Source organism: Mycetomoellerius zeteki, unplaced genomic scaffold, assembly GCF_001594055.1.
Source record: "Mycetomoellerius zeteki isolate Tzet28-1 unplaced genomic scaffold, Tzet1.0 scaffold265, whole genome shotgun sequence".
Classification (NCBI taxonomy): Eukaryota; Metazoa; Arthropoda; class Insecta; order Hymenoptera; family Formicidae; genus Mycetomoellerius; species Mycetomoellerius zeteki.
The window spans coordinates 216,787-231,407 of NW_017257244.1; the positions used below are offsets into that span (position 1 = coordinate 216,787).

The 14,621-nt window shown below is 30.4% G+C and overlaps 1 protein-coding gene and 1 pseudogene across 1 annotated transcript; both read left to right on the plus strand.

The window, feature by feature from the left end:
- Positions 1-3,798: 3,798 nt before the first annotated feature.
- On the plus strand, positions 3,799-12,402 carry LOC108723992 (uncharacterized). Its single transcript, XM_018450073.1, has 5 exons — positions 3,799-3,847; positions 3,929-4,041; positions 4,636-4,990; positions 5,688-6,015; positions 12,177-12,402. The coding sequence occupies exons 1-5, from the start codon at positions 3,799-3,801 to the stop codon at positions 12,400-12,402; spliced, it is 1,071 nt and encodes a 356-aa protein (XP_018305575.1).
- LOC108724005 (serpin B3-like) lies at positions 11,867-14,360 on the plus strand (annotated as a pseudogene).
- The last annotated feature ends 261 nt before the right edge of the window (positions 14,361-14,621 follow it).

A 14,621-nucleotide genomic window follows, 5' to 3' on the forward strand; every position in this document is an offset into this window, starting at 1 on the left:
TAACGCTGCTTGAAATCGGTTGTTTTCTTGTCGAATTGAAAATGTTCCAGTCTCTCGCAATCTATTAAATGTCAACATAAACACTCTTCGGTTTGGCACTCTTCTGTTTGGAAATCGTCGTGCATATTCTCGCACCGCCTTTAAAGCATTACCGTTGCAGAAACCGTATACAAAAACCATATCAGCATATTCACTATTAGAATACGTACGCGGCATATTGCAAAAGACAAAATTCATCTACTGTTAAAGGCTTTCAAAGAGCGACTGACAAATTCATAACAGAAAGTGGAAAATGTAATCAAATATGTCGGTGCTAGATATGGCAAGAAATGTAAACATTTTTTTTCGATTTCTCTGAAACGGAGCAAAAACGAGCATATGTCTATAGGACTTTTTTTCTTAGTTTTTTACTCCTCTACACGCTCCCGAAGTTTTGCGATTTAATTTGGAAACACCCTGTATACATACTTTGTGTAGACAAGTTTTTTAATTCACCAATTGATTCTTCATTTTAATTAATTATTTGTGATATCTTATTTCGCTTAGTTTTATGTGATTTTAGAAATACAATTTATTGTATATAGAACTAAATTGGTGGACAATTTCCATTTGTTTTTTTTTAAGATGTTGACAGACGCTCGCATCAAATTTTCCCTTGAAAGTCTAAAGAAGTATATCATGATCGAGCCGAGAAAAAGTGTTTTCTTTAATCCGCATCTCATATATCAGAACCTATTATGTGTGTATTTCGCCGCCAAAAAAAAACGATATTGAAAATTCTCTTAGACATATTCTCTATATTCCCAATGACATGTTTAAGGAAGATATTGAACAACAGTCTGGGATCAATCAGCTTTATTATGAGGTGAGTAATTTCTCTCAGTGCGATTGGCATCGTCATACAAAGTATACCAGGGCATATACGATTTACCATTATGTTTCGGATTCTCAAGATACTAAAAGATCTATTTAATAACTAAATCAAACTATAAAGGATGGAATCACACAGTGCTCAATTTCTTGAACGATAAGCATGCATGCATGTTGCTATGCTTGCTTTGATGTATACAGTGTGACGTTTGACAAATAACTATGAAATTAACAATGTTTCTTTTGATTAAAATTATTTCATTTCAGATAAAGGGATTCTCCTATATGTGTAACATCTTTAGCACAATTTGTGTTAATAATGCTTACCTACTCTGTAACAAGGCAAACAATTTATTTACGTCTGATTATCAGAAAATACAAGGACTCAATTTTAATAATATTAGGAATATCATAAATATTAACATTAATAAAATAACAGAATGCAAAATAAAGGATCCGCCATAGTGTCGATATAGCAATACTGATTTACTGATGTTAAACGCGATTTGTTTAAAGGATCAACTGACAACTGATTATCGTAAACATGCAATGAGCTTTCGTGAATTCGCTGAAATTTATGAAAATTTCGATGAGAGTAAAATTTTCAGTGGTGGTCAATAGTCATTACGATATCATTTTATATATTCATTATATTAACTTTAATAATATAATTTTAAAATTAATTTTAATACATTTTTATATTTTATTTTATGTTTAATGTTTTTTTTTCACTTTTATATACATTTGTTTCACTTCAACTTATCGCACTATGTGCACTATTTAATTTTTGTTTATTTCTAATTTTAATGTTTTTTTTTTTCCAGAAAATTCTAAACCGATAAACGGAAATATCGCGGCGTTATATTTTGATAACGACATATTAACGTGCTTTCTCTTGCCACATTATTCACCACGTGATGATAGTTCTACAAAAAATGATAAAGTTATCCAATTAATAGAACGACTGACGACTGAAGAAGCATCTTGGGAACTTCGTAAAGTATTGGATAAAGGGACAAAGCAAGATTTTGTCAATTGTCCGTTATTCCAGTTCGAACAGGACCTGCGAATATATGAATTGTTGGAAATGCTATAAGGCGTTCGAGAACTAACACCATTCAGTAACAACGAGATAGATTTATCCGAATTAATCTCTGAGAGCAATCTCAGGCTCGGTGATGCTGTGCATCGAGTCAGCATTGAGATAAGAGGTCATCGCAATCGCAAATAATGCATTCTTTACTAAAAATTCTTATAAACACGAGAGGAAAGACTGTCTCAAATATGTCCACTCCCCATGTGTTTGCTCTCTATGATAGACATCATCAAAACATTCTTTTCTGTGGCGTTTTATTCTCCGAAAACCAATAATTGCAGATATACTTGTACAGAATATAACACACACTGAAGCACAATTTAGCTGAGATAGAATTAATTTCTTTTACGGAGAAATTCTCTCCTCTGCTTAATTTCAGTAATTTAAACTTTCTAATATAATCAAACACTAAAACACATACTAATTTAAATAATACCCTGGTGAAAAAATTTCACTGAAATTATTTTACGTTTTGGAACATTTCAGCGAAATTGCTGAAATTTTGCTGAAAAGTGTTCCAAAACATGAAATAATTCCATTTTTCCATCAGGATATTAATTTATTTTATCTACTATGACTTTATTAAGTGTATACTTGAAAAAATATAAGTTTTATTGAACAATTTTTTTCTTTGCTTCTTCAATTGAAATGTTCATCTTAATTTCCTAATCTAATTCCGAATCTAATTCTCAAATCGAATAAAAATGCTCTCTATCGCAACTTCTTAAGACATTTTCGTGATCAGTAGCTTGCAATTCTGGTTGAATCAATAAACTGAATTCTCGAAACTGAAACTCATTCGTCGACATCATTCTGGACTCCGCTTCTGACTTCGTATCTACTTGTCTGTATCGTATGCGTGTGTGGTTTTGCGTATCATCGTTAGCATCCGCAAAACATGAGCATATCGGGATCTGCTGCAACTTGCACTTGAAACGTATACACGTGTAACATATACGCGATGCTAGAAATCGGTCCGAATTCTTGATTCAAGAAAAAATTATTTATAAAATTCAGATCATGAACACAGCAACTCGGATGAATATCTCGTATAAAAATCTTGTACTTAAAATGCATCCTGTCCTGTTTTTCCGTTCTAGTTATTAAATAATAGTTATTAAATTCCAGTTATTAAATATTTCATATTGATTTAACTCACTACTGTTAGTTTAATTGCTTCTTAATATGATATTGAATATTGAACAACGTGATAGAAATGTATGTATTTTTAAATAACCTTTAAATTAAAGTAAATAAATAAATAATAGTAAAATAAGAAGCAACGGCTAGCTAAACGAGCAAACAAATAAATAAATTACATTTGCCAAGTCATACTTTCGATCACACGCGGTCTAGAGTCATCAGAGTACAATTATTTCTATTCGACAATTCGAATCGAGAGCCGGGACCGATTTCTAGTGACGTCGACACAAGGCTTAATGTAAGTAATACAAGACTTACAACGTTTCGATTTGCATTTTACTTCAATTTGCAATGTTTTGAAATTTTAATCATTTTAAAACAATATTTCTTCTCAAATTAGAATTACTTCATTAAAAATTTTTGCAGATTGTTCATACCTTTAGTTATTAAGACAATTTTGTGTAGAATTTTTTAAGTGATAGATTTCAAGAAAATAAGTTCTCTTCCTTTCTCCTGAAAAACTAATAAAAAGCACTACAATATTTTGCTGCAGCACACATATAATATTAGTTGTGATTTATTATTTGTGGTCTCTTATTTCCTTGAATTTCCAATTTTAAATGATTTTAGAAATATAACTTTTTATATATAAAGACTGGTGAACAATTTTCATTTAATTTTTTTTAAAGATGTTGACAGATATTTGCTTCAAATTTGCCCTTGAAAGTCTGAAGAAGTGTATGTTGATGGAGCCAAAAGAAAGCATTTTCTTTAGCCCGAATCTCATATATCAGAACCTAATGTGTGTGTATTTCGCAGCTAACGGAGATATTGAAAATTCTCTTAGACAGATTCTTTATATTCCCGATAACATCTCTAAAAATGATTTTGAACTACGATATAAGTCTGAGTGCGATCAATTATGTTATAGAGTGAGTAATTTTTCAGGTGCTTGGCGTCGTTGTACAAAATATACAAAAGTATAAGTATGCGGTTTATCACTAAAGTTGCAGATTCTTAAAATTCTAAAAAAAGGAGGATGCCCACACGGTATAGGGAGGTGTCTGCCCTAGAGATGGAATCTCTGAAACCGATAAAATCATTTAAAGTATGATGAAATCTATCGCCCAATAACAAATTCCACTTTCTTTTCGGCAAAGAAAGTTGAAAAAATTATGTTTGAAGTTTTACGTAGTGACGACGACTGCCTCTCTCGCCACCGCGTCGTCACTACGTAAAACTTCAAACATGATTTTTTCAACTTTCCTTGTCGATAAGAAAGTGGAATTTGGTATATTGGGCAATAGATTTCATCATACTCTAAATGAATTTATCGGTTTCAGAGGTTCCATCTCTAGGGCAAAAATCTCCCTATACCGTGAGCATCCTTCTTAATAAATAAATTCAATCAAAATAACTTATAATGTAAAATGTAAGGAACATTTGTCGTCTTAGAAAGGTAGACAAAAATGACAGAGAGGGAGAATCTTACATAATATCATAATTTTATATTTTTTTCGTTTCAGATTAATGGACCTTCCTATATATGTAAAACCTACAGCTTATTTTACATTAATGATATTCATATACTAAGGCAGAAGGCATTTGAGTTATTTATGTCTGGTCATCAGATAATAAAAAACACCAAATTCGATCATGATACTGGGAATACAATAAATTTTATCAATGCCGTTGTTAAATCCGTAACGCAAGGCTGCATACGAAATCTGCTACCACCGAAAAGTATCGATAGCAACACTGATGTACTTCTGATAAAATCGATTTACTTAGAAGGCCAATTAAATTTCGATTCTGATATCGAATCCGACAACAGTAATTGCAAGAACACTAACAACGACAGAAATTTTAAGAACATTTTCGGTAATGGTCACTAATCACTTTAATATCATTTTATAAATTTATCATTAGCTGTAATAATTTCTAAATTTTAAATCCAAAATTTAATAGTCTACTTTATATATTATAAGAAATGTAAGAAATGAAGAAAAATCGTGTTTCTAATATGTATTTTTTATATTTTTATATTTTCTACGATTGGATCGAAATTATAAAAATAGCTTCGAAGGAACATGAAAAACATTTTGAAAATCTTTGATATAAATATTAATTTTTCTTTGTTTCTAATTTTAATACTCTTTTCACAAACTTCTATATATTACTACAACACTAACAGCAGCATTTATAATAAAGCCATGCCGCTATATTTAGTGTGGGATAAGCATCAGATGCAAAATGTAAAATTTCAACACATGCAACAAGTATTACCAAGTATGCAACACATCATTTGTATAATTTAATATTTTTATTTAATATTAATTAAAGGCATTACCTTTTATTTGCATTAAATGGCGTATATACTTACTTACTGCACGCTGCATATTTCAAAATGTTCTTCATTTTTCAAAATATTCTTAAATACCTTGTATATATATGATATTTTATATCCCACAATAAATATGTATGAGAAACTAACAGAATTTTACCGTGAATTTACTAGGTATTAGTGATCTAATGTAATATATGTATCTAATAGTAAGTTTATCTATTTTTTTTTCAGGCAAGTCTGAACAGCTAAACGCATATATCACTGAATTACCTCTTGATCAAAATAACATATCAGTATTCTTTCTCAATCCATTACATTATTTAGAATGTGACGAAAATTGTTCCGTAAAAAATGATACAGTTATCCAATTAATAGAACGGCTGCTAACCGAGGAAGGATGTCAGATTCTTCGGAAACTGTTGGACGATGGGGTACAGAAACAATCTTACATATTTCCGACATTCGAGTTCGAACAAGACATGCGAATTTGCGAACTATTAGAGATGCTAGGCGTTCGAGACCTTACGCCATTCGGTAGCGAAGAGGTAGATCTATCCGGGTTCACTTTTCAAAGCAATGTGAAACTTGGTAATGCCGTGCATCGAGTCAACATTAAGATGCAGGGAGACAGTATCATCGCGGCCGCAAGTAACGCATTATTCACCAATAATTTTTGGCGACATTTTCGGATAAAATGCATTATGGATGTGCCTTTTCCGTGTATTTGTTTGATTTACGATAGATCCCGTCGCAATATTCTTTTCTGTGGCGTCTTATTCTCTAAAGTTGACGAAAGTAGAGTCGCAGATACTTCAGAATGTAAGATACGAAAACACACTTTAGTTTAAAATAGGGCTCGCTATTATACGTTTAAACGAAAATACGTTTACATGTATAATTAGTATATCCATTTATTAGAAACGTTTTTCCGAATATACGTGTAATTAACTATTATACGTTTAAACGAAAACACGTTTACATGTATAATTAGCTAATTAAACGTGCTAATTAAACATGTAAACGTTTACCTTCAAGTAAACGTTTTTTTGAAAGCGAATATAAACGGATAAACGTTTTACGTTTACATGTATCTTCGAAAAGCGGAATAAAATTAGAGCCCTAGTTTAAAACACACTTTAGTTTAAGTGACATTAAATTAAGGATGTATTGGACGTACAATTCCTACAAGGTAAATTAAATTTGGAAAAATGTTTAATATTTATACACTTCAAATAAACTGTATACCTATATTATATATGAAAAAGTTGTGAATAGAAGATTATATTTTTATTTATAATTACATATTTTCATAATTTATTATAGCCTATCTGTTATTAAAAGTAATAGGTTTACAGTCTATATTTGTTATTAAATTATTTTTCATACAACATTAAGAAAATTTTTTTGTGCAAGTACTTTAAGTGTTCGAGACGAATATAAAATTTCATTGTGATTGTCTGTTTATTTATTTTTTGTAAATAAATAAGTAAAATAATTTTTTTTATTCATAGAACAACTAATCTCTGCATAACAACGAAACTTTTTATTATACAGGGTGGGCACCTAAAACAAAACACCAGAATATTCTCGAAAATTAAACACAGTTACTTCCACTTTTTTAAATGAAATGGTATGATTTTTTTACACAATACGATTCCATTAAAAAAAATGGCCTCCATGTGACCTTGAAAAATCGATTTTTTGAAAAATGATTTCAACATTATTTGTCCCCCTTCAAATCATACAACTTTTGTCTGAAACATTTTTCCCTACCGTATTTAATTTTCGAGATATTTCGAGGTGTTTTGTTTCAGGTGCTCTATCTTGTATTATAAAGTCATCTTAAATATATGTATATATAAAGTACTTACATGAAAAAATTCCAATTTTTTAAATTATTTCTTAATTATATTTTTATTAGAGCACATATCTACTTTTATTAAAATAATTCTTTATTTATTTAGAAAATCGCCGTTAAATTTTTTGTACTATTTTTAAATGCAATACAAAACAATCTATTCATCAAAAATCATAATTTTTTAAATATTTTCAAAATGGGTCCAATATATCTTTAATTATCTTTGTAAAGAAATTTTCTGCTGTTTAAATGTTAGCAATTTAAATATTTTCTAGTATTTAAAAAAAATAAAAGATATTAAAATATACATCTCTGAATTGTTTATATAACATCAATTTTATCTAGCGTGACATTTTCAACTATATGCTTGAAAAAATATATTAAAACATAATAGTTTTATTCCAAAAATTATTTTCTGTCTTCTTTTTCCGATAGAAATATTCATCTTCATTTAATGATTTTCCCAAATCTCAAGTTGAATAAAAATTTTTTCTGTAACTATTGCTCGATTTCTTTAAGAGATTTTCACAAATCTCTTATTTTGTCTAAACTATTTTTTTATATCATTTATGGTTACGAGAAAAATAAGGAAATTAAAGCACAAGTATTGCAATTCAACTCATCATATAGTTTCATTAAAATTTTTTTAATGTAAATCCCGACAGCACAAAAGTTGAAGCAATATTGCTACAATATTGTTACAACTTTTGCGCTGTTGGGGTTCGATAACTTTTGGGTTTGTTCAGGTATAAGTTTATCGCTTTTTTTTATCTTCATAAAGATCTTCACAGACTGGTAATCGTATTCAGTTTTTATATTTAAGATGTTCTCAACTCAATACAGTCTTGAGATGTTATAAACCAATCACAGAACCGTACTAGGATCTTACGATATTATTTAAAGTAATCTTAAAATAAGAACGGATTATAAATACTGACTTTAGACAGGTGGGGGTTGTCTAGGTAACACGAATTACGACTTTATCAACTGTACGTTTGCAGAAATGTAAATAAAATAAAGTGTAAATTAAAATACAATCAGAAAATTTTTTTTCACCTTTTGTAATTGTTCCAATAGAAATATTTAGATTAATTTAATCTAAACTTTTTGTAATTATCGAGTTGTTACAGTGCACGAAAATTCTTTGATCCGTATTCAGAACATGCTTTTTATGTTAGGATATATTTAGTGCATGTAGTTCATGTTCCATATAAAATTTAAAAAATAAAAGAATGCATTTATCGATAAAAGCGCATTAAATACGGGCCCTTTCTTTTGTTATCGATTGACTTTCAACGATCAGTAGCTTGCGCCTCTTTCGGTCGAATCGGTAAGCTAGATTCTCAAAGCTGAAATCCATTCACCGGATTTGACGTCATTCTGGTTTGGTACCTGCTTGCTGTGTCGTATGCACGTGTGCGTGTCTAATTTTAGGTCTACTCTTTTCAACTGAACTATGTTACAATTCGTGCACTCAAAATAAAATGATTGTACAATTGTGCTTTGGAAATAACGAATACTCACAATCAGTGCAGATTCAGTGCAGCTAAAAAGAACAAGTCGTTGCGCATCAACGATAGTTAGCTGGCAGCGTCCAAGAAACAATAGCATAGCAGGATCTGCTGCAGCCGTTGACATCCAATTGTGTCATGTCGAACGCATGTACGTACATACACATGTACGAATGCGAATTCGTTTGGATCGAGCTCCTGTGAATCATTGACGTACTACGAAACAATGAGAAAAAGAAAAACAATTCATGAGGGATGCAAAGAGACTCGCTCTTCCTCGAAACATGACGTCATATATGCATAAAGAAAACTTGCATTTTAATTGCGTCCTTATGATAGAAATGCGATTGAATAATTTTATGCGTAGATTATGTAGCTATGCAAGTTTGTCTAGATAAATTTTATAAAACCTTTCGATTACTTACGATTCCGTTTGGAATTGCCTACCAAGAAAGATTTAACGGACCAGTCACTTCTCATTTCCATAAATTTTTGTTTATATTATTCAGTTTCTCACGTTTCCGTTCGTATATTTTCAGATTTCTTCCACGTGTCTCTTGGTCAATTACGTTTTGAATAATTATAATGAAAAACTACGTTCTCTCATCTATCCCATGCTTATCGTGACAATATTTTAAGAATCGGCGATTGAAAAACTGAAAAACGAATCGATAACTGGTTTATATATATATATATATAATTTGGTTTAATACTAAAGTAATTATAAATAGATTATATAATAAAGAGATATTTATAATAAAATGTACATGCGGCAGGACAAACCGGGTATCTATGAACTCCTTGAACCAAAGAATAATTGAATACGTGTCGGAATAATGACTGGATTGATTAATTTTATAATCAATAACTTGGAAATGTAATATGCTTAAGAAGAGTGTCTTTAGTGCAGCTCTCCGTGCACTCTTTAAATTTTTTGGAGGGAGATTCATTCCTAAAGAATGTAGAGAGAGCAGCGCGAACCGGCATCAACAGAGGTATTGTAACACAAAATCTCCGAATCTGCAAAAATATATGTAAGAAACATCATTATATAGTCATCATCCTTTTGTAAATTACGACTTAAGAATTGGCTAATCAAGTCTCGTATGCACGCTGTTGACACGCGAATTTTCACCGAAAAGGTAAAATAAGTGAGGTTATGATATCACGTGTTGAAATGCTTATATATGTATATACATGTATATACATGTATATATATGTCGACATATAAATAATATATATGATGCACAAATATAATGCGGTCATTAATATCTTATGAAGAAACGGTATGGTCAGTTTTGTAAGAATCAACGATACTTAATTATTTGTTAAGTAATATAAAAATTATAAAGTATTTGTTGTATTTGTTTTAGTAAATGTTGTGATTCCCCCTCATTGTTGTAAAGAAATAAATTGGAACAAAAGAAAATAAACGTTTCAAACTTTTTGAATATAGGAATTAAAATATAAAATATGAAAAATTTGTTAAATGAAAAAAGAAGAATTACTTCTACACAAATAAATAACTTCTGTAAAGAAATAAATAGTACATATATGAAAGTATATTAAAATTTAAATAATGATAAAGCTTCACATTTTTATTTTACTTTGCTTTAGTTAATTTGTTTGATGAAAGATAAAAAATCATATAATTTATCAAATATTAATTGATGAAATTATATTGATTTTAGTCGCAATTTCGGGATTAAATAAGACAATAAAGAAAGACAGATTGACATCTTCCGAAAAATTTTCTCGAGATGTAGAGCACATTTTAAAAATAATCGCGTTTGTTACATGCGGAAATTTACGAAAAAAGTTAATAAAAATATTTTTAGGCATATATATCGCTCATTTTCTACAACGACACAACTAAAATAAAACTGAATTTTTCGGAAAATAAGTTCGAATATCTTAAATCATTAAATTTTTGTAATATTAATTTTGACGTAATAACTGATTGTGGAATAATAAAAATATGTACTTTTAAAGTGCGTTTTTTTCTTTTTTTTCTTTATGTACCTATTTTTTCTGCAAGCAACTAAAAAATAACAATTTTTGAATTATGTCATGTTATAACATGATATGTGTAACTATAATTAAATATTATTCAACTCACTTTAATTATAATAATTCGTCAGCGACACGAAAAAAAAAATATAGTGAATATAAAGATAAATCGTCAATTTAATTATAAATTCAAAGCATAATTAACGCAGAAAATGCCTAGTGAGCATTGTTGAAAAGAAGATTCTTCAAGATAATTCTTTAAAAACCTCATTAAAATATTAAAAAATTATTCGGTAAAGTATCTTCTAAAAAAGTTCATGATATCTATTTATAAATGCTTAGCAATCACGCAGCATCAGATAGTGTGTGCAGCGAAATACTGTTTCTTGTAAGTAAAAAACATACAGGGTAATATTACGAGATCTTTAATCCGTTCTAATGAAATGATTTTTCAAACTTTCAAATAGGGTTTCATGATAAAAACAAATAAGATGTATTTTGATAATAGAATTTCATTTAATTTTATGTAAAAATTAGTTCAGGGATCTATGTGATATGTAGCATCTCTTAATGCAAACATTTTCTTGATATCTATGAGATTAGATTTAGGAATTCTTTTAGATGTCATGTAATTTAAAAAAAAAGAGGACACTTATTTTCTTCTAAAATCGATGCGTTAAACAACTTATTGATATCACATATTATCTTCAAGATTATATTTCAGACATTCTAATTTCAATATGAGCTCTGAAAAGTTCTTTCTGATAACATAATGCTCATTGGTATTATAGCTAGATTATGTAAACAATAAATAAAGTCTGTTTACAAGACTTCGCGCTTTATTTAAAGCTTTTATGTGGCTGCCGTATTTTCGTCAAATCGCGTTAATACACATAAATAACACTACTGATTAATCTTGACTGCTTATATGTTATTGATCCTGTTGTATTCTATCATCAGATTTGGAAAGATCATTTCATCATTTATGGTACAAACTGAATTGGACAACCATATTATATTTTGTTGACACTTTCGCTGATTTAAATAAACTTTTTGGCCTGTTGATCGACAATTTTAATTTGTATTGGGACTGCGTCGATAGCCTAAGGATTATATCAAAGGTATACTAAATTTCTAATCCTAGCAAACCCGGTGAAATGCCTATAACATTATATGTATATAAAACATATTTTTGCTAATTCTCTAATTCACTATATAATATTAATTGTGACTTAATATTATAATCTTTTATTTCTCTCAATTTGGTTTTATGATATTTAAAAAATATATATCCCACGTAGAAATTGCCAACATTATTTAACTGGCCGAACATTGGTTCAGTGTCGGTAGCCAATGTTGGACCAGTACAGATTTAACACAAGAGTGTAACGCTACGCCAGTATCAGCAGATAATCTTGTCCCAGTACTGAATGACAAACGGGCCGCATGCGGACCAATACTGGTTGGAAAACAGGCCAAGCTCTGGCTGCTAGACCGAGTTCTGGCTAACAGCCGGGCCATACGTGGGCCAATATTGGCTGCGAAACAGGCCAAGCTATGGCAATGAAGCACGGCGTAGCGTTACACTCCTGTGTTAAATCTATGCTGGCCCAACATTGGCTGCCAGTACTAGCGCGATGGCAAACAGTACTGGCCCATAATTGGACCGTTTTAACATTTCTACGTGGGATATATAATTTTTCTTACAGACTAAATTTTATAGAAAATTTTAATTTTTTTTTTTAAAGATGTTAGAAGACGCTCGTTTCAAATTCACCCTTGAATGCCTGAAGAAGTGTAGCATGATGGAGCCGAAAACTAATTGTTTTTTTAGCCCGCATCTCTTATATCACAATCTACTCTTGGTATATTTCGGTGCTCTCTACGATTTGGAATTTACTCTTAGACGGGTTCTCCATATTCCTGCTAGCATATAATCTAAATACAATATTGAAGACTATTATAGCAATGAAGGAGGAGTCTATCACTTTTGTTACGCAGTGAGTAATTATCTCCAGTGTGATTAGCACTGTCATATAAAGAGTACGCGAAAATATTTCGCTGGCGTTTTTGGATGTATAAAACTATAAAACTTTTAATTAATGAATAAATTTAATGGTAACTTATTTACGGTAACTTATATATAATGAAAGATGTGACGAATATTTATTGGTTATTTTCTTTAATATTTATTGGTTATTATTTTTAATATTCTTAAAGAAAGAGGAAAGAGGGAAGAAAGAGCGGGAAGGGGAGAGAGAGAGAGAAAATCATATAATCTCTTTATTTTTATTTCAGAGAAATGGATTGTCTGCGAACTCCTATACGTGTCGAATTTACTATAAAGTTATAATTAATAACTCAAAAGGGTTGTTCGTCGAGACAATGAATTTATTGTCAGCTTCCAATTCGGTGAAGGAATACGATTTCAATATCCATCCCGACCGTGTAAGGAATTTCGTTAATAATATTGTTACATGCACGACGCAAAGCTGCATACAAAACCTGCTACCACCGAACAGTATCGATAACAATACTGAAATAATCATGTTCAATACGATCTACTTTAAGGGTCAATTTGACGATAGTTATGATGATTTTGGTATCATAAATCAATTGGATACAGGCATAGCCAAACAGGTTATCTGTAAGAACACAAATTTCAATAATGATCACTTAATTTTATTCATTTATCATTAACTTCAATATTACAATTTCTAAATTAATCATATAAACAAAAAATTTGTATTATTTTATCATAAAACATTTTCATATAGATAGAAAACATATGCAAAAACACGTTTCTAATGTCTTTCTTATACTTTCAATGATTTAATGAATTCAAAATTACAAAAATTGCTTCTCGTTTTTTGAGAAATGTGATTTATTCCTAAAATTTTAATGTTTCTCTTTCTAGACAAAACTGAGCAGCTAGACGCATTTGTTATAGAGGTGCCTTGCAAAGAAAGGACGATATCAACGTTTTTCTTCTATCCACCAATTAACCAGTCGGAGTTCGAAAATGGTGTGATGGATACTAAAAAACTGATGAAATTGGTAGAACAACTAACGACTGAGGAAGGATCTCGAGAACTTCGCAATTTGCTGAAGTATGGGTTACCACAACAAATGGACACGGTGTTTCCATTTTTAACGAATATCACGATCGAGCATGACTTGCCAATATATGAACTGTTAGACGGGCTGGGCATTCCAGATTTTACGCCCGACTTATGTACGGCCGAACTACGTGATTTTGGTTCTGACAGCATGAAACTTGGCGACGCCGTACATCGTGTCAGTATTAACCTGACGAAGAGTGGTGTCATGGCAACCGCGAGTAACGTATTCTTCACTTATAATTCTTGTAAACACACGCGAAAAGACCCCGAATCTGTGGATGTTCTATCCCCGTGTATTTGCCTGATTTACGATAGACTACATCAAAACATCCTTTTCTGTGGCTTGCTATGGGAAAACTAACAGAAAGTAAAATCGCAGATCTTTCTGTATTTATGAGGAAGACGAAGTTTAATTTAGCTGAATTATTTTTTTATGGAGAAACTATCTTCTTTCAACAAATTTAAACTTTCAGTATATCCAAAATGTTAAAATATAAATTTTTTACTTCTTTGAACGACACGAATATCATCGATTGTGACTTCATCAAATGTGTGAAAAAAAAAACTGAATATCAAATTGCTTGAAAAATGTACAATAGATGTAAAATACAACTTGTATTTTAATTTTATTCAGAAAATTCTTTTCTCTCCTCTCCGTCTCATA

Bases quoted from the DNA above. Each gene is read 5' to 3' on its own strand.
- LOC108723992 (XM_018450073.1), top strand. From the start codon at position 3,799: ATGTTGACAGATATTTGCTTCAAATTTGCCCTTGAAAGTCTGAAGAAG. The intron at 4,042-4,635 runs GTGAGTAATTTT...TTTTCGTTTCAG, and splicing joins GCGATCAATTATGTTATAGA to ATTAATGGACCTTCCTATAT. The intron at 6,016-12,176 runs GTTCACTTTTCA...ACATTGGTTCAG, and splicing joins GAAGAGGTAGATCTATCCGG to TGTCGGTAGCCAATGTTGGA.